The 27,077-nt window shown below is 39.0% G+C and overlaps 1 protein-coding gene and 1 non-coding gene across 2 annotated transcripts; both read left to right on the top strand.

Annotated features, from left to right (window-relative positions):
- Positions 1 to 470: 470 nt before the first annotated feature.
- Positions 471 to 24,194, top strand: LOC126773921 (uncharacterized). Its single transcript, XM_050495181.1, has 18 exons — positions 471 to 612; positions 1,335 to 1,459; positions 1,919 to 2,094; positions 2,347 to 2,498; positions 5,066 to 5,250; positions 5,816 to 6,004; positions 6,286 to 6,425; positions 6,702 to 6,853; positions 7,153 to 7,328; positions 8,457 to 8,626; positions 10,647 to 10,792; positions 11,547 to 11,804; positions 13,863 to 14,022; positions 17,159 to 17,568; positions 18,200 to 18,372; positions 18,700 to 18,803; positions 19,552 to 19,678; positions 23,437 to 24,194. Exons 1-18 carry the CDS (start codon positions 471 to 473, stop codon positions 23,854 to 23,856), a joined length of 3,405 nt encoding a protein of 1,134 aa, XP_050351138.1. The 3' UTR covers positions 23,857 to 24,194.
- On the top strand, positions 10,342 to 10,415 carry Trnat-agu (transfer RNA threonine (anticodon AGU)). The gene has a single exon. It is a non-coding gene; the product is annotated as a tRNA-Thr (tRNA).
- Positions 24,195 to 27,077: the final 2,883 nt, after the last annotated feature.

Here is a 27,077-nt window from a genome sequence, read left to right as displayed (position 1 = left end):
CGAGGTTTATGCGAGGTTAACATCGACCGACATTTAAATCATTTTAAAAACAAAAGTAATAGTCGATTTCGTATGAAATGTAAATCGGACCTTTTAAATGAATTTAGCGCAAGCTAACATTTAGGGATAAAAGGTGTAGTTAGAATTGTAGCACCTATAAACCATATTGGCAAAAAATCGTGAAAATAAGAGACGGTATCACTTAAATTATTATAAATCACAAACTATGACTAAATATTGTTCGAAATAAAAGTGTTTTATTAATCACATCAATATCATTATTTCTTATCGGAATATTAAATACTAATTAAATATAAAAAAGGGAACTAAGTGTATTAATTTTTATTTTTATTATTACTAACTTAAATAACAAATCACATAAAATACAGTAACTTTGTATTAGGAGAAGAGAAGAGTAAGTTTGTATTAAGAGAAAGCTAAGTATTTATACACGGCTTAATGGTTTAGAGATGGGGTCGGGCGCATCAGAGCTGGCATCTGATATACCAGGAACAGACCTGTGTCTACCATCTTCAGGATTGCGGTTTTCCGCCCAACAAGTAAGGTCCCTTAACTCCTACGTGGACACGCTTTATGAGGAGGACTTAAATGGTAAGACAAAAAAAATAAGAATTCTTTATTTATAACCATAATTGAAAAAAACTTAGTGATACGCAACTTTGATTCTTGTGTTCTTTAAATGTTATAGTTATTATTATCAGAGTCGCTTATCACTTTCTGTCTTCCTAAAATGTTACTTCGTACGGATAAAATTCTTACAAAGACACACCTTACATGATACCTCCGCTTAAAAAATAAAAATCCAAAAATCCTTTTATCATTATAAAATAAGTCTAAATTTCAAATTTCTGCGTCCTAGAATGTAAGGATAAAATATTTTGTAAGTATAGGTAATCATATAGACTTATGACTACGCAAAACATATGATAGCTTAGCTTAGCGATATTGAAGCTTATGTACTTCATTAATAGTTAATTACGTAGGTAGGTAGAGGACGTTTTTTTAACATTGCAACTATGATCATTTCCGTCAGCTTTAAAATGTATTTGATTTAACCTTATTTGCTTTTCTTAAATACTTATTATTATACTTTTTTTTGAATAAAATATCTTCGAAAGTGAGGCAATTTGTTTAATATGTGTATCTGATGTTACGTGAAGTGACATATATGTAATAAATACCTAATTAATATAATTGAAAAAAAAAGTCTATTTTAAAAATTAAATTATTGGTAAAAAAGGTTTTTTTCTTGTACGTAAAACAGTAAAGCAGTTTAGATAAAATTGTATTTATTATGTTTCCTTCAAATCAAGGACGTATGTCAGTGGAGACAGAATGTGCTGTAGAGAGCTTGGTGCAGAGGATAGTAGACGGCGCTGGGCAGAGAGACCCGCGCTTTCGTTGCTGCCATCTCATAGCATTACATAGGGATAAGAAGGTTTGCTATCAATCTTCACTATTTATGCTTTGATATATCCTACACTCCTATATATTAGTCTGTCTGTAAACATTTCAAACTCCTGAATACACGTGGAGAATAAATTCCCTGCTTGTAGAATATACATGTGACATAATTTCAATGAAATTAGACACATGCAGGTTTCCTCACGATGTTTTTCTTCACCGTCAAGCACGAGATGAATTATAATCACAAATTAAGCTCATGAAAATTCAGTGGTTCTTGCCCGGGTTTGAACCCACGATCATCGGTTAAGATTCACGCGTTCTAATCACTAGGCCATCTCGGCTTTTATCGATATTGTAATTGTTGGATAATATAGGCTAGAGGTTCAGCGCAGATTTGAAAGATTGAGGAGTGAATTTGTAAATGTTGTCTCAAAAATCAGTGGTAATTATTTGGACTGAATTAAAGTATTTATTCTTATTATTACCGCAGATGCGTTCTCGATCTCTAGAATATCTGGTGACATTAGACTCTCTGCCGATTCTCAATACTGACAGCGAAGAGTGCCGTCTACAAGAGGGTCCGGTCGGCTACGGAAAGATCAGATTGACTGGACGCGAAGCTGACAAGTGGTCCGAATTCCTCACTCCTAATGGGTATTTGAACAGGTAAGTAATTTTTTGATAAAGCCAAATTATGTTATTGCTAAATAATTGTGCGTTTGACTTCCAATAATCTTCTTCTAGGTATCTTGTCATTCATAACTACATAAGCGTGACATATTTTATCATTCCAGTTCATCAAATACTGATGTTACATGAACATACAAAATCCGCAAATGAAAGATTCATATTAGATTGCTTAGAAACATAGAGTAGACCAGTAGTTCGTCAGTAGTTACAGCAGTTTGGCGTGAATAGGGACAAGGTGGTGGAGCGCTGGGTGGAGCTGGTGGCGCGCTGTGCGCAGGCGCGCGGCGGGGGCGCGTCGCGCGCGCTGGGGGCCCGCGCCGCCGCGCGCGCCGCGCCCTACCGCTACTGCTACCTCGAGCGCGGTGAGTGCGGACCCTCGCGCGGAGCTGCGTACAGCTCAGAAAACTAAAGGTTCCAATGGCCACTCTCTGTTCACTAGTAGTTGCAATATGCCAAGGTTACCATATAATAATAATAAATAAAAAAACAGCTGGAAAGCCGTGTTCTTAGATGGTAGGGCTTTGTGCGAGCTCGTCTGGGTTGGTATAATAATAAATAATGTCCTTCAGACCGATTTCGGCCACGGCGGCCAATCTCAAGAGAGATTAGCCAACTACACAGGAGATATTATAGTGCACAAGTGTGTGCGCAAACACAGGTACACTCTCTATTCCCTAACTCTCATAATCCGAGGGGATGGCAAGCCGACACGACCGGAAAGAGTTCAGGCGCAGACCCAACGGCTTTACGTGCTTTCCGAGGCACGGCAGTGAATACACTTCCAACTTCTAGACTCCGAGACTACTGAGAATTTTCTGACAGAAAAACCCAATAACTTTTTACTGGCCCGACCTGGGAATTGAACCCAGAGCCTCCGGGTCTGCGGCCTTACATCAAGCCACTAGACAACGAGGCAGTCTGGGTAGGTACCCACTCATCAGATATTCTACCGCCATGCAGTAATACTTAGTATTATTGCGTTCCGGTTTGAAGGGTGAGAGAGACAATTTTTTAATTGTATAACAAATGTGAATAAATGTAAATTTTTACTAATAATTTAAAAGCAAAAGTAATTCTGTCTTTATGATACGTTTTAACGGCTTAATCACTGAACCGATTTTGTTGAAATTTTGTATGAAGTAAGCTTGAAACCCTAGAAAGGACATAATCATTTTTATACCGAACGCCTTCTTAACACGCGGTTGAACCCCTGGGCGAAAATTACTTTACAAATAATTGCTCAATAGTTTGCGGCAATGACATGATATATGGACGTACTTCATAGTAAGTTGTAATTAGTATGTTCTTTATTTGAATTTGTATATGTTGTAATAACTAGACTCGTCCCAGTTGGTTTCTCGTCTAGTGTGTATAAGGGGCACCCTTAATTGTGCACACGTGTCTAGACTATTTATGATGCCTGTAGCTGAGGGCGTGTTGAGTGTGGTTGGAGGAGGGCTGATTCTTTTCATCAATATAAAGCGATCAACCTCCCCAACCACTCGCTATATTATAAAGAAAGAACATAAATATTTTCATAATATTTCTCTCGTACCATTCAATCATTTAATAAGTAAAATCTATAAATTTCAATGTTATCTGATACTAGCAGTCGTAATCGTATAACATAGTTACCCGTATAACCGAACTGTCAACTTTATTCGCAGTAGTTTTAACTTTTCCACAAACCCATTTAAAACTGACTCTCGAAATGTCCCAGTTAGTTGAAGCTCCGCGAGTGTATTTGCAAAGTTTATTTAAATAATAATGTTGATGGATTGCATCGCTGCTTACATCGCTTTAAAGCAAACATTCTACTTTCATTACGTATGCGCATTAAAAATGTGGAATACTAATAATACATTAAAAATAATGTATTTCATCTATATAAGCAAACGTTTACGTGAAAGCGAAGACTGTTTTCTATGGTTCTTTATCTGGTGTTCAATTAACGCTAATGATGCATTCCACATTGAGCCGATTTGGCTCAGTCGTAAGAATACGTAAATCTACAGACATTATGGGTTCGAGCTCGGGCAATAACATTGAATTTTTTGAGTCCTTTGTCCCTTTCGACATTATAGTCCAATCATAATCTTAATGTTTGACCTGACGAGAAGTAGCTCCCAAATCATATAAGGCTATCGTAGGCTATTGAAGTTGTAAAAAAAGTAACAGCCTGTAAATGGTTCCTCACGACGTTTTTCTTCACCGCCGAAAACGAGATGAATTATAAACACAAATTAGCCAAATGAAATTTCAGTGGTGCTTGTCGGGGTTTGAACTCGGTATCATTTCTTAAGATAGACGTCCTGTTTGGGCCATTGGGCCATTACGGCTCTTTAAATTTGTAATATAGAGAACCTTTGCGCAACAATTGTATATACTTTAGCCATATATTTTAGTACGTATCAGTGACCTTTGTGTTTTATTTTATAGTGAAATTATACATATCTACCATTTACAAACATCACAATGGTCATTCAGATAAGCTTATTCTCAAGGCAAGAGTATTGAAATTGAGATCGCTGAACAAAAATGTTTCGATTGGAATATGATATTGGTTTACTTGGTGGTAGGGCTTTGTGTAAGCTCGTCTGGGTAGGTACCACCCAACCATCATATATTATATTACAAAACAGTAGCACAAAACAAAACAGTATATATATATATACTTATATTATATTTCTTTTCATCAAAATATCTAAAGTTTACTGGTTATGAATAACATTTAAACTGGTTTTGTAAAATGTTTTCACCAGTGTTTTTTTCACGTCCAACTTTTTTGGCAAAATAAATATTAGTAATTGCTTCCATAAGTTCATTTACTGAAATATAATGTCAAATTAAAGAAAAGCTTTGAGTACAGTTTAATTAATAAAGAATATGTAATGAAAATGTTGTTTGAAACTGCTCAACTTCCATCGCCCAGTCAGCCATCAAGTAGCAACAGAGCACAGACTGGCCATAGTGGAGGGCGCGGCGTGGGTGTTGGTGCGGGTGGGCGCGGGGCAGGCCGAGGCCAAGCTGGCGCTGGGCGCGCGCGTGGGCGGCTGCAGCGCGCACGCCTACACCACGCGCGTGCCGCTCACGCACCCGCTCGCCTTGCTGCACTACACGGCCGCGCAGGCGGTATGAGCACACTTTCTTACATAAATTATAAAATATCCTCCTTTTAACAATAGGATATAGGATTCTATCACAAAACGTTTTATTACTGATCTTTCTATCTGCTGTAACCATTTTTTTTTATAGTTAACCCTTAAATCCCAAAGTGATCATAGCCTTCTCAATTATATGATACTAGCTTGATACCAATTGTCATGGCGGACGGTTGAATAGTGTGTAGAAGTTGATGTGCTCCAGCCAGGACGACTCGACGCCCCGGATTATTTTTGAATTAGATAGATTAAATAATAAGAAAAGAAATAGAGACTGCACAAGTCCTCGCCCCCAAGTCGGTCCTAGCTGCATCGCTATCCAGTTGTAAGTTACAACGAGCTGGATAGTATAAAAAATTTCTTCAAGTTTTTTTTTTGTATAAATTGTATATACATGACTTATAATTGGTAATCAGTCAATCGATGTCGAAGTGCATTAATCTCAAGCAGATAAATACTCGTAACATCCATTTTTATATTATGATTATAAGATGCTGCTTATTTTTTCCTATCAGTTCTTTGATTACACTCCATAGGATTATTACGCAGCTGCAGTTGCACCGCCACCGTCGATAGTCAATGCGGATCGAGCTTCGACTTGGCAGCTGTGGCATCCTGCCCTGGAAGCTACGTTGGATGGGCATAACTCCCCGGATTCTTCCATCGCCAGAATCGCGGGAGCCCTAAATAGTATGATTGACAAAATGAGGGAAGGATGTTTTCAGGTATCGCATTTTAAAGACTCTTTTAAATAACTGTTCCTCCGGTACCTTATCGGTTTTGGCGTTTTTTGCTTAAATTAGCTTATCATTTTGTTGAACCTACAAATATATATATATACACCATACCTACTACATTCTACAGCAGCAATGTCAAAAGCAACATCGACACAATAATGTGTCTCTCTCCAACTGTTGAAGATAAACACAACGGTTTCTCAGCACATCAGGCTACGTAGCGGTGCCAATGAGCAGCACACAGGTGTGTAGGGCGCGCGTGTGTGCAGGGCGCGGCGCAGCAGCTGAGCCGGCACGCGGCGTGGTGCGCGCTGCGGCGCCGCGTGGAGCGCGGGGCGGCGCGGGCCGGCGCCGCGCGGTTGTTCCTGTGCGCGCACCTCGCGCACCATCTGCTGCTCGTGCTGGACGAGTGAGCAATTGAGCATTTCTTTGTGACTGGAGAGCTCGTCGCTGTAAACATTCAAATAAAGTCTCAGTACACGACGGACCTTCGATTGTATAGGATCATTCAATGATATTCTGCAGCTCCGTTACTTTCAAATTCAGTGTTAATAATCACTCGTCTTTAAAACCAGTAGAACTAGTAGTAACTGTGTAAAAAAGCGAGGGGTGGGACCGGTCCGGTCTACGGGCTCGCACGGAGGCCTTCTAGTTCAAAGTGAAGCGTGCGTGGGATGTATTCCAGCCTGTACCACATGTGCTCGCACGGCGGCGTGTCGGGGTTCGTGTTCGCGGTGGAGCGCGCGGCGGGGGCGCGGCGGGGGGCGCGCGCGCACTCGTGGGCGGCCGACGCGCTCGCGCTGCGCCACGCGCTGCTGTACCTGCGCCGCCTGGCCGGTGAGTGCTCGGGAGGGAGGGGGGGGGGGGGGGCTTCAAAATCGTTACATTTTTTTATAGCATTCCACCGAGAGAACAACCGTACTATAACTATACTACTATAGTATAACTACTCCGTAAAAACTAACTCGTAATTCACGGACGAATTCGATCGTGAATAGTTAGAAAGTAAATATAATAAGACTTGAAGGACATTTAGACTCAGCAAAAAAGCGTGTCACTGTCGCCGCTTGTAAGATAAACGTTACAGACGTGAGGCCAGCAGAAATGTATAACAAATAGCGAAGCCCTGTTGTCAGTGGGCGAGCACGTGCCGCCGTCGCCGGCCGAGCGGCTGGAGAGCGCGCTGGCGGGGCGCTGGGCGGCGGCGGCGCGGGGCGCGGCGGGGCGGGGGGACGCGCCGCCCGCGCCGCTGCTGCGCTACGTCGCGCGCGCCGCGCGGGAGCTGCTCGCGTGCAAGAACATGGTGTCCCACGTGAGTGTACTCTATTCGTACCATACCTTCGATAATATCTTATTCTTTAAATCTAAAACAATAATACATCTAAATGTTGTACTAGTTGAGCCTAAAGGTGCTTTTTTCTAAAAAAATATGTACTTAATATAACATTCTTAATCATTTATTGCACTGCATTCAACAACTTGACTCTTACGGTACAACAAAATGGAATATTATATATGTATATATATATATATATACATATATAATATATATATATATATATATGTGTGTGTGTGTGTGTATCTATGCCTTTTGAATGAGCTTCTTTCGGATCCACCTAACACCCCCTTTGAAAATCAGACGCGCTCGAATACATTTTTTTCGCCATTTAACCCTTCCGTACGGCCACCCCCGCAATGCAAATCGTGAGACACATGCGACATACACTATAAATATCTGACGCGCTCGAGTATTCCCATGTTAATGTTTGTGTTTACACCGAAGTAATATCGGGGGATGAACTGGTAAACGAAACAAAGGAACTGCTTTCTACTGTTCATATAACTAATATATTTGTTCACTTAAAATCAGAGTCGGATTTAGAGGTCTGGAGGCCCCTTACTATTTTCCGAATAAATTGAACAATTTTATCTCATTCGGGTGTTTCAATAATAATTTATTGCAGAACAAATCAAATTATTTTAACAAACGTATGGAGAATGGAGATATAGTATAATACGAGGATTATTCTTATATTCTCATAATATACTCCAATATACTTAAGTCCTCGAAATTAGGGTATTTTTTGTTTTAGAAATTTCTATTGTTAAGGACCTGAGGTTGTAGCCCCGGGTGACCACTCCTGAATCCAGCAGTCCACAGAATCCACTGCTGAAGCAGGGCTGCTTAAAATGATTGTAACATACTATATACATAATAATAATAAAATGTATAATGTATAACGAACGTAGTACAATCTTTTATTCTCTCTACCGTGTAACCATAAAATCCAATAGGTCACTACGATGCTCGAATAACCGCGATCTAGTATTGTGGCTTCCTATTAATATATATTAATATCTAACAAGATATACTAACATACATCCATTTAAATACTCCATATTGTATCGTTAAACGCCACCATGGCAATCAAACATCCAGGAACACACCAACTCGTTCCGTGCGAACCTCCTCCAAGCGACGTCCCACCACCAGGAGCACGTGGAGGATCTGGTCCACATCATAGCGATCATGTTGGACCAGGCGCGGGACGCCTACCTCTCACACCTGCAACACAGTTTCGCCATTGACAAGGAACTTGCGTCGTACAGGTAAAGTTTAATACACTATCGCTGTGCATTAGCGAGGAGCCCAACTATGGAACTCTGCTGTAGAATTATTCTTTTGATTTGATTTTGTTCCACCACGAGGCTCCAATGCGTTTTAGTGTATTCACATATGCAGATTTTTAGTTCGAACCCGCAATCTTCGGTTAAGATTCGCGTAGTCTAACCACTGAGCCACATCGGATCTACGATATTGATCAAAGAAAAAACCAATACAAAATTAATATTCATTAATACTCCAATTGTTAAAAAAAGGCTAAAAAACATATAATATGTACTCGCTTCCTTTTATATATTATAATCATAATAAATAACAGAACGGCTTCAATTACAAAATAAACATATTAATTAATTAATAATACTTTTTTAATAGCTAATACTTAGTATTGTTGCGTTCCGGTTTAAAGGATGAGTGAGCCAGTGTAACTACAGACACAAGGGACATAACATCTTCGCTCCCAAGGTTGGTTGTGTTTTGGCAATATTTCTTACATCCAATGTCACTTAACATCATTTCGACGAGCCGGCTGGCGTGGTTGGTAGATACTTGCCTTTTCACGCCGAAGGTTTTGGGTTCGATTTCCACCCAGGACAGACATTCGTGTGCATGAACATGTATGTTTGTCCTGAGTCTGGGTGTAATTTTCTATATAATTATGTATTTACAAAAGAAAAGCAGTATATGTAGTATATCAGTTGTCTGGTTCCCATAACACAAGCTTTGTACAAGCTTAAATTGGGGTCAGATGGCCGTGTGTGAAAAATGTCCCAGGATATTATATGATATTATTATTATTAATTGAATATAATATCTAAATATATAATATACATACAACATTTGCCTGTCCGCCTAACTATAACATAAAAAATAAAAAAATTTAAATTTAATACATTACAAATAAATACACCACATTATATACATACCATAAAAAGGCAGTCAGCTATGACTGCCGATAGAAGTGAAAACTAGAAACTTAAATATATTTGTCCAATTTCCACATCTATTGGCATTCCAAGTAATAATTCTTTCCCTTTTTTTTATATAGCTTTTTATCCATCAAAATACACATTATGTCGTAAACTCGGTCCAAAATATTAATACAATTATTATTTAAATAAATAATATATAAATTACACTTATAATATTTGCATGTCGGTGACGCGCCACACGTCTCTGCTACGATAAAACAGCGCAACGCGCCTAAAGAAGTTTTCACTTCACAAATTATCACTTATGCAATACAAAAAACTAATACTCCATGTCCTCTGTAAAGATCCTATCCTTATTGATAATACAATACAATAAAAAAATGTACTCACTACAGAGATGAACATCTATAGCGGACAATTAATATCGTAACTAAAATTATACATGCAAATGTGAGTTTGTATATTATCAATCAACATTTAATTTGCATACGCGCTGTCCCTCACGTGCGGGCAAAGCCGCGAGCGGACACTACACGACTTCAAAATTATAAATTAATTCAATCGATCGAAGTTAACTTGTCTTTTTACGATATTCGGGTAATATTTTTGCCTATGACGCTGATCTTTCGTATAATATAAGCTTAATTAACCTTTACTTGTAATAAATCTTTATAAATTAATGATACATAAATGCAACAAATAAAATGAATAAAATGTAAATAATTCACATTTAGAAGTATACGTATCGTAAATTCGCCGTTCTGATTGTAGGCGCCGTGGCTTAGTTGGTTAAAGCGCCTGTCTAGTAAACAGGAGATCGCGAGTTCGAATCTCGCCGGGGCCTAATCTGACCGGTAGACTTCGCTTTTGTTTATTTTTGTTGAAATACATTTTATAATTATAAACTTTTTTTTTATTTTGATCTTATGTATTGGGCACTTGGAAGGGTTTTATATATTTTTATATTGTAAAGAATGTTATCACGTGGTATTTTTTAACCAATGGTCGCATCTCGGCGTTTATACACCATAAATATAGTATAAACCATAACTAAATGTTGCCAACAAAATCCAAGGTCGAAGAAATGGAATAAGCTGAAGGACTACTACGACGCGTCATCCGCGTGCCTCATCGACGCCGTGCGGCGGGACGCCGACGGTGGCGCGCGGGACGGCCGGTCCGAAGCGGTCATCAGCTCTGTGCTGCGTTGGCTCCATAAAGGTAACTAGCGCGCTACACGAGGCTTATGAAAAGCTAACAAAAGAAATATTTCTTATCATTACTGTGGTTGTCGTCTTGTAACTGGTCCTAATATTTTACAGACGAAGCTAAATCTTAAAAAAATAATTTAATAAGTTTAGGTATTACATGTAAGAGACGTACTAAATATTGTGTCGATGTAGCTTCTCATAAACCGCCTTGATTACAATGAACAACGTGATCAATAATGTTCAGATTGTTTGTTTTTTATAGTTATAATAATAATGATAATAATAATATCCTCGGACATTTTTCACACACGGCCATCTGATCCCAAATTAAACTTGTACAGAGCCTGTACTATGGAAACCAGACAACTGATATACTACATATACTATTTTTCTTTTGTAAATACATACTTATATAGATAATTACACCCAGACTCACGACAATCAGACGTGTTCATGCACATAAATATCTGTCCTTTGTGGGAATCGAACCCACAACCTTCGGCGTGAAAGGCAAGCAACCACCAAGGCAACTCCCTCCGCTTCGCGCTTGTAAGGCGGGGGTGGTGCTAATTGCAAGTGATAGGTACCCACGTAGGGGATCCCTGACGATGTGTTTGTAAACTTTCATGATGATCAATTAAGTAGTCAAGACGTGAAAGAAAAACAAATAAGCAAACTAACTTTCGCGATTTGTAATATTAGTTAGAATATATCAAGTACATGGTACCTAAATAATATTACTCTTAAATTGTTTTCATGGACAGGCGCCAAGGAAGACAAGAAATACCTCGGACCAGTTCTAAAACCATACCTGAACGATCTCTACAACACTGCTTCGGAGAACTCGTGGCTTTTGGAAGATTTTGAGGATAAGCGGTGCTTGGAGGAGTTCGAAGGGTTGAAGTCGTACTGTCTCAGCGTACACGAGGGCTCGGACGCCTGTGCGGGGTTGCTGGATGCTGCGAATAAGTTCGCTTGGGCGAAGGCCCTGGTCGACGTCGTGATTCGATATCGACATTTTGGTAAGTGTTTTTCAACTCACCTTAAATAGTAGCCTCACAAGCAAACAAGAGGATAAACCTCGGGGTGAGACATATTAAGTAACTCGTGCCTATGCCTTTATGGTGGCGTTATAAAAGTTGTCTCAAAGGTCACATCGTAGGTCATTCGACGTCAAAGGTCACAGGAATCGAATTTCACCTATTATCTCGGTTACTACAGCTCCATTTATGTAAACATTTGTAATGAAAATTATCGAGCATTCAATTTGCGATTTGTTCTGAACATTTTTATGCACTCAACCATTTTTGAGATAGAGGGTTGGAGAGCGCGCCGCGCTCAGCCACACGTTCTGTAATGCAAGGTCAATCGAGAATCTCGGTGTGTGAATGAAGTTATTAAATCAATAAAACATCATTAATAATGGAAATATTTAATATATTCATGTCATAAAATATAGTACTTCGTGTAATCAAAAACGTGGTAGAGTTTTGTGCAAGCTCGTCTGGGTAGGTACCACCCACTCATTAGATATTCTACCGCAAATTAGCAGTACTCGGTATTGTTGTGTTCCAGTTTAAAGGGTGAGTGAGTCAGTGTAATTACAGGCACAAGGGACATAACATCTTAGTTCCCAAAGTTGGTGGCGCATTGGTGATGTAAGCGATGGTTAACATTTCTTACAATGCCAATGTCTATGGGCGTTGGTGACAACTTACCATCAGGTGGCCCATATGCTCGTCCGCCTTCCTATTCTGTAAAAAAAATAAAAAATTATCAAATATCATATTATTGTACCTATTAATATAATTTTTTTTCTTACTTTGTGTAATAACATTAAATGCATGTGAAAAATAAACCTCTAGCTGTATACACGTTTTAAAAAAAACTCCTGCAACTGACAATTGCCAAATTATTTTCTTTAACTTCTGGTTACTTTATGACTAAAGTAAACTAATATACAGCCAGTAAGCGTTTCATTTTATTACTCCTTTGAAAACCAACAATATACCAACAATTGGACTGTACGTCGTTTCGGGCTCCTTAAAGAAAAATAAACATTAAATTCCATTGTCAGAAAGTCGTGTATTTTTTAATGCGTTTTCATTTGCCCCTCGAGAAATCAATGTTAGAACTTTCAGGGAAATCAAAGCATTTATATTTGAAAGGGTCGCTCTGTTCTAAAAGGCTTTTAAAGAAATTACTATAACAATAACAATATCGTAATATTTAAATTTGTTTTCTTTTTTCTTTTTATTTGTGATAAAATAACGAAGACTAGATAAATAAAAAAGTGTTTCTTGTTGCCTCCAAGGGGCAGATTTGGTCACGGTGACCATTTTGCAGGGACAAATTATAGTGCATAAATACAAGTGCACTCTCTATTCCCTCTTTCTTATAATTCGACGAGGCTTTATTTGACTCAAATATATTTAAACATATGAAAATGTATTTTGATAAAGATGACTGTATAACAATATAATATTACTAGGAAGCTGTCGCAAATTTTTGTATAGACAAATCTGTGAGTTCTACAAATGTGATACAGTTTTGACGTATTTTATTATTTCAGCGGTGTTTTTGAAACGTAAGGATCGATGTTAACATAATACGGTATAATTTCAAAATATATTCAACATATAAACATTCTCTAAAACACGTGCCTGTTCTGAAGTTATTAGCTATTACAATGTGAAAGTTTAATATCAATACGTTTAGATTTTTTTGTGTGAATCTAAAAAACACAAGCTAAGAAGCAAAAATATAATAATAATATCCTGGGACATTATTCACACACGGCCATCTGATCCCAAACTAAGCAGAGCTCGTGCTATGGAAACCAGACAACTGATATACTACATATACTATTTTTCTTTTGTAAATGCATACTTATATAGATAATTACACCCGGACTCAGGACAAACAGACATGTTCATGCACACAAATGTCTATCCTGGGCGGGAATCGAACCCACAACCTTCGGCGTGAAAGGCAAGGTATCTACCGACCACGCCAACCGGCTCGTCAAAACTGTATACAATATGATAAACGAATGATATGAGCGGTGTCCTCCGGGGCAGACTTCCGCTTGGTGTTCCCGACGGGCGGCGGGCTGGCGCTGTCGCTCGGCGTGCGGCTGGCGGCGCGCGCGGCGGCGGCGCGGCGCCACAAGGCCGACGCCAAGTGGCGGCTGGCGCGCCGCTGTGTGCTCGCCACGTTCAGCGCTGCGCTGGTGGGCAGGTACCTCGCCACTTTACTACTGAACATTAACTACTAAGAAACAAAAGTATCTAGCTGGCGTGTACTAAACCCCTGAGCAATTTATAAGACACGATTGCCAGATCGGACTTTTTCGATGGTATATCTCTATTGAGAGATAATAGATCAGCGTGTACCAATAAACTGGAACCAACGGAATCTAGCCAAAAAAATTCAAATTAATTCATAAATAACGGTAGTTACTAATAGTAAGTTTTATTTAGCTTTAAGCTTAAAGCTTTATTTTGTCTATTTTATCTTTGCATAAGCTTATAAAAAATTGTATAATGATTTTTGTGTTTTTTTTTTCGCTGTAAAAAACGCATTTACGCGTTTCCCCCGCATGAGGTGAGGGGGGGGATATCGCTCGCCGGCACTGAAGGCGCCGGAATACCCACTAAAAAACTAGCGGTACTCACTCCGTCTTGTCGAAGGGGCGTCACGGGATCGCTTGCGCATCCTACCGTGACGCACCGACGGTTGGCCCGCTCAAGCGGCCTCCATTCTTAGGGGGTTCTCGGGGTACTGAGTACCCCCCTAACCCCAGCGGTGCTTACGGTGAGGGAAGAAGGTGAGCATAGCGTCGACGCCTTCTCCCGGGTCTTCTTCGGCGGAGGGAATCAGCGGCGGCTGACCTCGCCTCTCGCTCTCGCTCCGCGACCTCCTTCTGCAACATAACACACTCGCAAAAAGAGACCATCTCCATCCAACACCTCTCGCTGCCAAGCATAGCATTAATCATGCTCGGCAGCGAAATGTCTCCGCCAACTATCGCCGCTAGGGTATGCCTCTGGAGCCCTCACGCAGCACACTCCGTCAAAGTATGATGTGCCGTGTCCAGTGGCGCACCACACTCATGGCAGGAGGGTGATATCTCCCGCCTCGCTATCCCGTGCAGGTACTTACCGAAGCAGCCGTGCCCTGTACGTCAAGAAGTGTCGCCGCCGTCCACGACACCGTACGGTAACCTTGTACCGCTCTCACCGCTATAACTCTCTGCGGTCTCTTTAGAAGAGCTCTATTACGAGCGGTGAGAGCGTCTACCCATATGTGTGCACCATATAGCGCCATGGAGCGCAGTACACCGGCGTGTAATCGCCGGCATGGTGATTCCGGCCCTCCCACATTAGGTAGGAGGCGGCCTAAGGCGGCTGCGGCATTAATGAGTTTCGGGATCAATTGGACAAAGTGCTGCCTGAAGCTCCATCTTCCGTCCAGGATCAGACCCAGATACCTCATCTGGGCCTTCACCTTTATCACTGTCCCTTGGACTGTGATACACGCTCCACGAGGGGGACCCCATGATTTTTGTGTTACAATAAAAGCACTTACCCGCTGTCCTGGTTGAATGATAAACGCAGTAATGCGAAACGACGCGACGCGACGCGACGAAACGCGACGCAAAAATATCAAGTAGTAGTTAAGTGTATTATGGCCTACACTGTCGCCTTAGTTTCTCTGCGAAAAGGTGCGACGCGATGTGCGGACTTGTTTTACGTTATTAGACTCAACAAAGAACTTGCAAATTAATTTCGCACTAAATAAATGCTTTTTGTTATATTCCTTCTTTGTTTGCGAAGTTTTTGTAGAGCATATAAGATATGACATAGTATATACATATATAGTTCATTATATACAAAAATTCAGTAGATACATTATATAACACTGCAGTATACTTGCCCAGGGTTAAAACAATAATGAACTAAGATAGTCGCCTTAATTGCTCACGGACTACAGAATAGGACACATGTCGCATGAAGTCGCTCTATTTCGCGTCCCGTCGCTACATGTCGCATACCGTCGCTCGCCTAGCACAACGGGTAACAACAGAGGTCATTATTTAAAAAAAAAACTCACACATGCGAATATAAATTATTAAAAAGGTTGAATTATAAGAAACTGAGATAAACCAGTCGGTTATCGTCAGCGCTGCCTCTGCAGATCAGATTAGTATTCAACCCGCATTGACTACAATTTACAGGCACAGCCGCGTTTATATCGACCCCTGACCTTTTAGCGGGAAATGGGATTTTGATAATTTTCTTGTCAAAGATATAAAACCTTTTGCGAAATTTCTCCAAATACGTTACAAGTAATAATAGGAAATCTAATTGTGCCGTTTTAATATATATTTATATTTAATAACATATCAAGAGGGTAGTGACAAAAAAAACGTACCTAATAAGGAACGTCTTTTTTCTGAAATAAAATAATACAAGTAACGTGAATGTAATCAATGGGCTAAAAATATACTAAGAAATGTTTCGGCGGGTATTTATTTAACCTTAGTCCAATCAAATGTGTTTTGGCCAGAAATAAAACAAAAGTTTTTGAAGCTTGTAAATAAAAAACGAAACGAAAGCCGAGATGGCCTAGTGGTAAGAACGCGTGAATCTTAACCGATGATCGTGGGTTCAAACCCGGGCAAGCACCACTGAATTTTCATGTGCTTAATTTGTGTTTATAATTCATCTCGTGCTTAACGGTGAAGGAAAACATCGTGAGGAAACCTGCATGTGTCTAATTTCATTGAAATTCTGCCACATGTGTATTCTACCAACCCGCATTGGAGCAGCGTGGTGGAATAAGCTCCAAACCTTTTCCTCAAAAGGGAGAGGAGGCCTTAGCCCAGCAGTGGGACATTAACAGGCTGTTACTGTAAATAAAAAACAAAAATGTTTGAATTCTGTTAAAACTGCTTAAAATACCTACACATTCCATTAATTACCTATTTATTTTGGTCAAACCATGATTGTAATCATTTAAATTATGGCATATTACGCAAAACCGCTAATACCTAAATAAAATATAAGGACTGGAATTTTGGCTAAGAAATAACACATTGCCACCGGGCAACAAGTCAACAAATGAAATATTGGAATATTTGATTGATATTCCTAACCTCTACTACTAATATGTGAACTACTCCTCGTGTCCTAGTAAATAATATACTCCTACAAAATCATAGTTTGCAGGTAGCGTTATAATCAAAGTTTAAATGAATACCTGAGCTCAATTCGTTCTATTACATTTCAGCATTTCGTTAAAAAAACTGTAGTGAATGAAACCTTTATTACCTTATTAACTGCTAAGATTTTTTATTCATCTTACATTTTAGAACACAAACAAAACAGATATCACACAACGGAAGTACCGAAGAGATACTCACTAGTATAAAAAATGGTAACTTTTGGAGGAATACTACTAAACCCGACGTCATTCCGTCCACTTCCAACACCAACACTTTAGACCATCCCAAGATAAGGCGAAGATCGAGAAGGAGCAGACCAGCTACGGCTTATGGATTTCCAGAAATTTCCATCACAGATCAATCCGATATCAAAAGTTTAAGGCGAAAATATCATACATTGAAGAGTTTGGTCTACAAGGAGCCTGTGGAAAATATCAAGGAGTTGCGCGAGAGGCCGAGGTCGGCCGGGTCCACTGTGAGGAATAAGGAAACATTGAGTAGACCGACGATTCTAGAAACTTTGGACTTCATCAATAGTGTAAAGGATTCATTTTCCGGTAAATATTAATAATAATGTTCTATGTTTGCCATATATATTTTTTTTTCATTTTATTCTCTAGTAATTCTTATTGAATGATTTAATAATGTATGGCCTTACTCATAAACGATGCCTAGCGGCTGATTAGTTAAATATTGATTTCTCTCTTTCTGTCATGATTTATATGATATTTAAAAGAAGAAGACAGCCTGGTTTAACAAATTACCTGCTAAATAATGTTCAAAAGTATTGAAGTTAATGAGTCTGGATAGAAGAGATAAAATTTCTATTTGAAATATGTAACATATTCTTTTTTGAAATATTTAGTTCAGTTAAAATTTCATTACATTAAGAATGTTTGATATTGAGAGCTCGAGTACGACTTCGCATTTACATTTGATTTTTAAATGTTTTTTTTTTTTTTTAATTTTGCTTCAATGGCTAACGATAAACAACGATTGTAATTGTAATGATTATTATGAGTCATACTCCTCCGTCACCCTCGTAACAATCGAGCGGTAACATTTCATAACCCTGTCCCGTCTCTCTATTCGACTTGTCTGTTCTTTCTGTCTTTACCGAGGTTTGTATGTAAGCTACGAATAAGGTCCTAGTAAAAGTCATCAGCTATCTCATTCCTTTACATACAGTGGAGGAGTCCGGAGCCTCCGAGGCGGAGGAGGCGGCGTGGTCGGGGCGGGACGAGTGCGTGGTGTGGCAGTGCGCGAGCCCGCTGTCCGCCGCCAGCGCGCGCTGCGGGGGCGCGCTGCACGCCGCGCTGGGGGACCTCGTGCCCGCGCTGCTCGCGCGCGGGAACTTCTCCGTGAGTGTTGCGGCTGTGTGCGCCCGTGTGCGCCCGTGTGCGCGCGCGTGTGCGTTTGATTGCAATATGGCATTTGGACGGGGACTAGATAAATATGGCCGATATAAAGATACAGCGTTTGCAAAAATATTACTCACTGAAGTTTAATTGATACCGACCGAAGCGGGTGGCTTATGACCAATTTTGATATAATCATGTTTTCAATTTAATATAAATATATTGATGCAACCGTTTTTTCTTCTTTCTCTTTACAAAAATATATACAAATAAGATATTCACAAATATGCGCACACCGTTCCATGACCGGCCCACACGATGCTCTGGCAGGTGCTGCAGGAGCTGTGCGCTCTGGTCCCCAACAGCGAGGGCGCGCTGTTCGCGCTGCACCGCCTGGCGCGCGCGGCGCGGTCGCGCTCCGCCGCCCGCCACAGGTGCGCGCGACTACCGCCGTTTTATTGATATGTGATTTCCACTTGGATTTTAAAATCGGGAGACTGCTACTACTACTTGGCTACTTGGCTTTTACCTTCAGCATTTTACAAAATCGCATTTGTTGTTCTCGCCAGTTACCGCAGGAGCTCAAGGTATTCATGATGTTATGTTACGAGCAATTAATCGCAACGCTGCTGAATGTCGCTTACCCGAGTTCTAAATAGCAGATATTTGGTGCATCTACAGCGGAGAACAAATTCTATGTAATGACGTCACAGCTGAGTACTTGTCCTCTATCGGAGTCGAGTCCAAGTGGTTATGAAAAATAAATAAATTAACTGATGATAGTTCGTGGTTTTGTGAATAATGGAGAGTGACTACTACTGCCTCTAACTACATACGTATTTACTTTGAGCGTGAGCAAACTACTGTTAAATGCAATTATACCATAGAGCCTCTAACTACATATGTGTTACTTTGGGTGTACCCAATATAGTGTTTTATGTAATTTCTTTTACCATACCCTCGAAGAGACTTTAAAAAAATTGACATTTTGTTACAACTTTTCCTACAAATTTTGTTTAGGAGATGTGTTGTAAACAATTGTGTGTCTTTTTCTTTTAAATGTTAAATCAATGATGTTAGAAAGAGTTAAATCAGTGTTTAACTATACACACTTTACAAGATTTATAAGTTAGTTTAAATTTGTATTTATTAATAATTATTATTAAATAACAATGAATCTAGGCTACCTGAGACGGATGAGTCAAAACAGGAGGCGCCGCAGAGATACCGTCCGAGGCCCCCCGACTACGAGTCCGGAGACGAGGCTCCACAGCCGCCGCCGCTGCCGCGACATAGGAAGGAGAAACAGGTACATCAACCGTTAGAAACACAAAAGACAGTGCACACTTCCACAAACGAACTTAAGTGATAAATCATGCAGCGCTCTATGATAATCTACATAAAGGAGCAACTTCTGACTTTCTTGCTAATTGTTCGGGGTAGCACTACAGTTAGTATATATTATTGGTTATATTAATAATTCTTTCAACAATAGGGCGTATTATAGTATAGTATATGGCAGCGTAGTGCGCCCTCCAGCCAGGTGGACCGACGACCTTAAGAAGGTGGCGGGCACCAACTGGATGCGGAAGGCGGAGGACAGGGAGCTTTGGCGCACCTTGGGAGAGGCCTATGTTCAGCAGTGGACAACGATTGGCTGTTGATTGATTGATTTCAACAATATTACTAATATTTCGTCTGACAAAACTTAAAACTGAAAATGGTGGGGTCGTTACCTCTAGGCCTGAGATTGTCGGAGAAGTAGAGAGGTTTTATGGGCAGTTGTTCTCTTCAAGATCGGATAAACCCGTGGGAATCAGTATTGATGACCAGCGCGCCCCTCTTATGCGCCATTACTCCGAGGAGCTCCCGGTCGTTGACCAAGGAGAGATTAGGGCGGCTCTAGAACGGCTTAAAAACAACAAAGCTCCGGGATATGACGAAATCACAACAGAGTTGCTTAAGGCAGGCGGGACTCCGGTCCTGAAAGAGCTAGCAAGCCTCTTTAATTCCGTCATCCAACATGGCAAGACCTCGGAAACGTGGAGCGGGAGTGAGGTGGTACTGTTTTTCAAGAAAGGTGATAAAACCCTCTTGAAAAACTACAGACCAATCTCCCTCCTGAGTCTCGTGTATAAGCTGTTCTCAAGAGTCGTCACGAACCGTCTCGCCAGACGACTTGACGAGTTCCAGCCCCCAGAGCAAGCCGGCTTTCGATCAGGCTACAGCACCGTGGACCACATCCATACTGTTCGGCAGATTGTGCAGAAGACCGAAGAGTACAATCAGCCGCTGTGTATGGCATTTGTGGACTACGAGAAAGCCTTCGACTCCATCGAAACCTGGGCAGTGCTCGACTCATTGCAGAGATGTCATATCGATTGGAGATATATCGAGGTACTGAGATGTCTGTACAACGCCGCTACAATGACTGTCCACATCCAGGACTGTAAGACGAAGGCGATCCAACTGCGCAGAGGGGTGAGACAAGGGGATGTAATATCCCCGAAACTGTTCACCAACGCGTTGGAAGACGTTTTCAAAACGCTGGATTGGACTAGGTATGGAGTCAATGTAAACGGCGAGTACATCTCACATCTTCGATTTGCCGACGATATCGTCATCATAGCAGAGTCGCTGGAACAACTCACCGAAATGCTGCGTAGCCTAGGCGAGTCTTCCCGGTGTGTCGGTCTCGGTATAAACTTGGACAAGACCAAGGTCGTGTTCAATAGGCATGTCGTGCCGGGACCGATATACGTCGAGGGGAAACCTCTCGAAGTTGTTAGTGAATATACCTACCTAGGACAGATAATACAAGTCGGTAGGAACAACTTCGAGAAGGAAGCCGATCGAAGAATTCGCTTGGGATGGGCAGCATTTGGCAACCTTCGTCAAGTCCTCAAGTCGTCTATACCGCAATGTTTGAAGACGAAAGTCTTCAACCAATGCGTCTTACCTGCCATGATATACGGTGCCGAAACGTGGACACTAACTGCGGGACTAGTCCACAAATTCAAAGTCGCTCAGCGTGCTATGGAGCGAGCTATGCTCGGAGTATCTTTGAAGGATAAGATCAGAAATGAGATTATCCGGAAAAGAACCGGAGTCACCGACATAGCTTACAAAATTAGCAGGCTGAAGTGGCAGTGCGCTGGTCACGTATGTCGTAGGACCGATGGACGTTGGAGCAGACGAGTCCTAGAGTGGAGACCGCGAATCGGCAAGCGCAGCGTAGGGCGCCCTCCAGCCAGGTGGACCGACGACCTTAAGAAGGTGGCGGGCACCAATTGGATGCGGAAGGCGGAGGACAGGGAGCTTTGGCGCACCTTGGGAGAGGCCTATGTTCAGCAGTGGACAACGATTGGCTGTTGATTGACTAATATTTCTATTATCCAGTTCAGTTAAGCACAATGAAAGATATTTCTAGGCGGTCCATATGATGTTTAGACTTCGAGGCTTGGCGTTTTAATAATCTATCCACTAGAGTATATACAGATTTTTTATATGATGACATTTAATAACGGAGCTGAAAATCAGATCAATTGCAATATAAAAACTTTATAGAAAGGATTTTCCATACAGTGTAACAGTACTTCATTTAATGGCCTACCGTTTCGCACTTTGTCAAGTGGTCTGAGATGTGATGCGTAATGATCTCTTGTATAACTTGTTCTAGAAAAAATACTTAAGAAAAATAAGGAAACATTTCTTTAAAATGACAGATCTACGTTCCTCGGACTACATAAATATATGTTATTAACATTTTCCGCCCGAGGCTTCACGCCCGAACCCCTTACGTGTGTGCAAAACTTAATAATGATCGGATGAGTTAAGACGTAAAAGCATAATAAACAAACAAACTCACTTTCACATCTATATTAATACTATAAATGCGAAACTTAGAGTAAGTTTCGTATTTATAATATTGTCTGTTTTTCGCTTTCACGGCTAAACCGATTTTGATAAAATTCGGTATGAAGAAAGCTCGAAATCCTAGGAACGAACTCGAATGCTAACTTTTTTATACCATACTTCTCTCCGATAATACACGGGCGAAGCCGCGGGTAAACCCTGGTTTGTGATATTAGGTTAGGTTAGTGTGAAATCTGATTCAATAATTCCGGCCATACTAAATTTTGTAGTTGGAAAAAAAAGTTATATTTTTATTATATAATTCGAATACGAAAGTTTATCGAAATCGCGTAATCGTGTTTATATCGTTTTAAGACTTTGATTTATCTGAGCCTGAGCTTGTCGAAATAACCAATTTCATGTCCTTGCCGGTTCCGAAGCTAATCAATTATAGTTTATCTCCGATCTTTGGGTTCCGATTTTGCCAAATAGCAATCATTTAACGCCGTCAATATTATTAAACTATGACTCTGTTAATGAGAAAACTATTTACTATTACTAACAAGAGATTAATAATAAAATATAATAATAATAATATCCTCGGACATTTTTCACACACGGCCATCTGATCCCAAATTAAGCTTGTACAGAGCTTGTACTATGGAAACCAGACAACTGATATATTACATATACTATTTTTCTTTTGTAAATTCATACTTATATAGATAATTATACCCAGACTCACGACAAACAGACATGTTCATGCATAATATCTTTCCTGGGTGGGAATCGAACCCACAACCTTCGGCGTGAAAGACAAGCATCCACCAATCAAGCCAACCGGCTCAATAAAAGAGAAATATACGAAGAATATTTTTAATAGCGTTGCTGCAACTTTAATTCGAACGCTATACATTTTTCAATTCGATCGGATCGTTCTGTTTTTTTTTTAAATATTTTTGCATATATTACTTAATGCCCGGCTTATATATTTAACGATTTGTTTTGCTATAGCTTGTAGGAATATGTACGCGCCGTAAAAATAGTTTCTAAAACTATTTACGTCATAAGCAACTTTGAAACTAATGAAACTTAATATAAGCGCTTTTAAATTACGCCTCGTACATACCACGCAAAACGACTCGTTTCATGTACATAGTGACTGGATATGAACGCTACGCAATTTATTATAACAATGAATATTTCTTTCAGCCAAAGCAACATACAGATTTCGTGCCGCAATCCCGCCTGCAAACGTTACAATCCGATATGGACCAATTGCAGCTAATATCTTCCAAGCTTACCCTCCAAAGCTTAAACCATAACTCGGATCAATGCACGGGCATCATTAATCCCATTTACGATATAAAAATGCCAAGAGATAAATTTACTGTCAAGCGTACCAAGTCGTTGGGCAGAAGTTTCAGTTCTAGGAGTCTAGGTATAGATATAACTAGGTATAATTTAAGTCTAGGTCAAAGAAATGGGAAAAGGACGAACGATGTCGTCACAGCTATAAATGGTACTACGGGCGAGACTGGTCTGGAATTTAGGAATAATTTCTTCCATAAAAATAGCGTTTCGAACGTTGTTGGCGATTCGTATAGAATTAGTAGAGCTACTATCGACTAATCAGTGTTATATAAACGGTATGGATAAATTAATCCAATTTGAAAACACATAAACTGATAGAATTCCGAAAATTCAGGCCCAAGCCTCAAATATCAAAGTGCCTAGGGGCTTTGGATCTATAAGTTCGGGCTATACTATACAGCTTCTTTATAAAAACAGACAAGAATGTCACCGCCAAACACGATTGTGAAATTTCTGGAAGTAGTAAGCGATATTGATTATAATAATTTATACTATAATAATTGGTAATATTTAAAATACGTATGTCACGTATTGAAATAGCGTATTACCATACGTCGGTTTTCGACGTTTCATGAGTGATTTACGAAGTGCATTCTTACAGGTAACACGAGAGGAGTGTAAAACAAACTTTTGATTTACATATTCCATGTAATCTCCTAAAAGCTTTACTATAATTTTCATTTCATACTAAATTATTATATATTTGTTTATAATACAACACTATTCCACATAACTACTTATTTTACAAATATACGGATACGATAACAACATTCAAAACGCCATTTTTTCATGACTCCATAGTGAGTACCATAGATTATTTTATATCACGACCAATTATGTCACGTCACTTGAAGGTGACAGTTGTTTATTTATATTTATTCTTTGATTGTAATAGACTATAGAACTATTAAAATCACGGGAGGAGGAAATCTTCGAAAGTAGTTCCTGGTTAGATTATATACTAATTAGTTATTATATTATATCACGAAGAACATAAGAAGACAGAAGTCATGATGGATACACTGCAACAAAACAATTGGATTTTGAAAGCAAACACTTTAATGTTGGGCTATTCTGTAAGAACTAAACTCGAAACTCACCGCAGAAAACGGTCGTCAAATTTCAGAAAGTGATATGCGATATTGACTATAATAATTATAACATTTCAAGAATACACGCATCAAAATAGTACATCAATATAAGCCGGTTGTCAACATTTCACTGATGAGTAATGAAGTGAGTGCTTACAGAATAGCATTTTAGATTTTTGACCTTAGAATGTATTGCTTTATGATCGAAACTACCGAAGTTTAATTAATGAAGCGTTTATCAAACAAAATTTGCTTAAAATACTCTTTTTAAAGACATTATACGATTCATATGATTGTATGAAAAAGTTTATATTTCTTTCCGTAATCTAAATTAAGTCAACAGGATGTTAAAATAAAAATTTTATGTAACAAATGTATCAATATATGTCTGTCTTAATTAGTGTTATTAATTCCAATATTTTTTTTTATATTGAATTAAATAAATATTTTAATAGAATTGTAACTTATTTTGGTTATGTTACTTCTTATAAGCTAATTAAGCTTTCACCACGGGTATATTTAGTAGTAGTATTGTTGTTTGTTCAATAAAATGTACTAACTGGTTGGTATTAATTATTTTCCTTTTTATATATTTTATGTTTCCCTTCAAAAAATCCACAGATAACATAAGCATTACCAAAGAGAATTACCATAAAATCTTACACAAGTTTCTCAATAAACTTCCTAACCTTTTTCAAGGCAAGATAATATTTTCATTGATTATATAGAAGTTTTTTGTTGTTGTTTTGTTTGTTTGTTTTTCATTGGTTATATAGAAGAAAATAAATAACAATCGATATATTCAACTCGGCTTAAAACAGATTTATTTAAGATCTATAATATTAGCAGCTCATAGTATTTTCGATTCGGTCGACGTAAATTATATTATTTTTATCTTACGATTAGTCGGTGATCCGCTTAAAGGACCTAGTTCCCTATATATAATTCGGCATTTATAATTAATGCGGAGTCGCGATTAATATACAATCTTTTTTTTTAATTTGAGATCCATAATGTTATTTACTTTTGTCTATAATTATTGTCATTATATTATAAACAAGGCTAATATAATAAAAGCTAATTGAGTCGCGTTATGTTTTGGTAATTACATTTATCTTTAAAAAATGTAATATTCATTTCTGAGAATCATTACCGAGTAAATAATATAAAATGTTCGTTATTTTAACTAAAATATTTACAATTTATTATTATGTAATTATTAGTAAATTATTCAAATTATCTTAGTCTCGTTGGGATTAGTTAAATATTATTTCTGATTGATATAATTAATTATGTTCTTATATATACGAAAAAATCCAAGATGGCCGCCCAGTGGTAAGAACGCGTAAATATTAACGATGATCGTGGATCAAACCCGGACAAGCACCACTGAATTTTCATGTGCTTAATTTGTGATTATAATTCATCTGGTGCTTTACGGTGAAGGAAAACATCGTGAGGAAACCTGCATGTGTCTAATTTCACTGAAATTCTGCCACATGTGTATTCCACCAACCGCATTGGAGCAGCATGGTGGAATAAGCTCCAAACCTTCTCCTCAAAAAGGGGGAGGAGGCCTTTAACCCAGCAGGCTGTTACGGATTACGGATATACGAAAATTGAGGTTTTATTAATTAATTAGAAATATGATAATAATACTAGCACTTTATTGTTTATTTATGTATTCAAATAAAACAAACACTAAATTTAAGCGAAGTTAGCCACAGTACATTAGTGAAAACCGCATTCATCAAAGCCATTTCTAAGATTAGCGTGCACAAACGCACAGAGAAACAAATTAAGAGACAAAGAAGCAAAAAGTCTAACAAACATTGTTTTGGGTTCTATTGCGTCGATAAAACCCGTACGGTAATAGTTTTACTCATATATCTTCCATGTACAGATAGCGATCATTTACAGATTTATTATGTGTATATATTATAGTTTATTTTTATTGAAAGAACCTTTTTTTATAGGTAGGAACACCTTAGTTCCCAAGTTATTAGACTCAATGGCGATGGAAGTGATGATTAATATGTAGCATATAATGTGAAGAATTCAGAAATTGAAATGATTTGCGGAGGTATTTGCTTGTCTTCTGACTTAAATCGTTGCCGGTTAGAAATCCGGTATAAATATTACAAAAGGTGATTTTTTTGACATTAGATATAGAAACTGCCAGGATCGCTTATTTCAGTTGCTTCCACAGTATTATGTCTTACGGCATTCTTCTTGGGGGTAAAGCGGCTAACATTGAAGCGATTTTCATTCTTCAAAATAGGGCCATACGGATTATTTATAATTTAGGAGGTGGAACTTCCCTCAGAGATGTATTAATTTTGGTATTATGAAATATATATATATATATATATATATATATATATATAT

Source organism: Nymphalis io, chromosome 15 (genome assembly GCF_905147045.1).
Source record: "Nymphalis io chromosome 15, ilAglIoxx1.1, whole genome shotgun sequence".
NCBI classification, from domain to species: Eukaryota; Metazoa; Arthropoda; class Insecta; order Lepidoptera; family Nymphalidae; genus Nymphalis; species Nymphalis io.
Note: the sequence above shows the minus strand (reverse complement) of the source record. Positions and strands in the feature narration are given on the sequence as shown.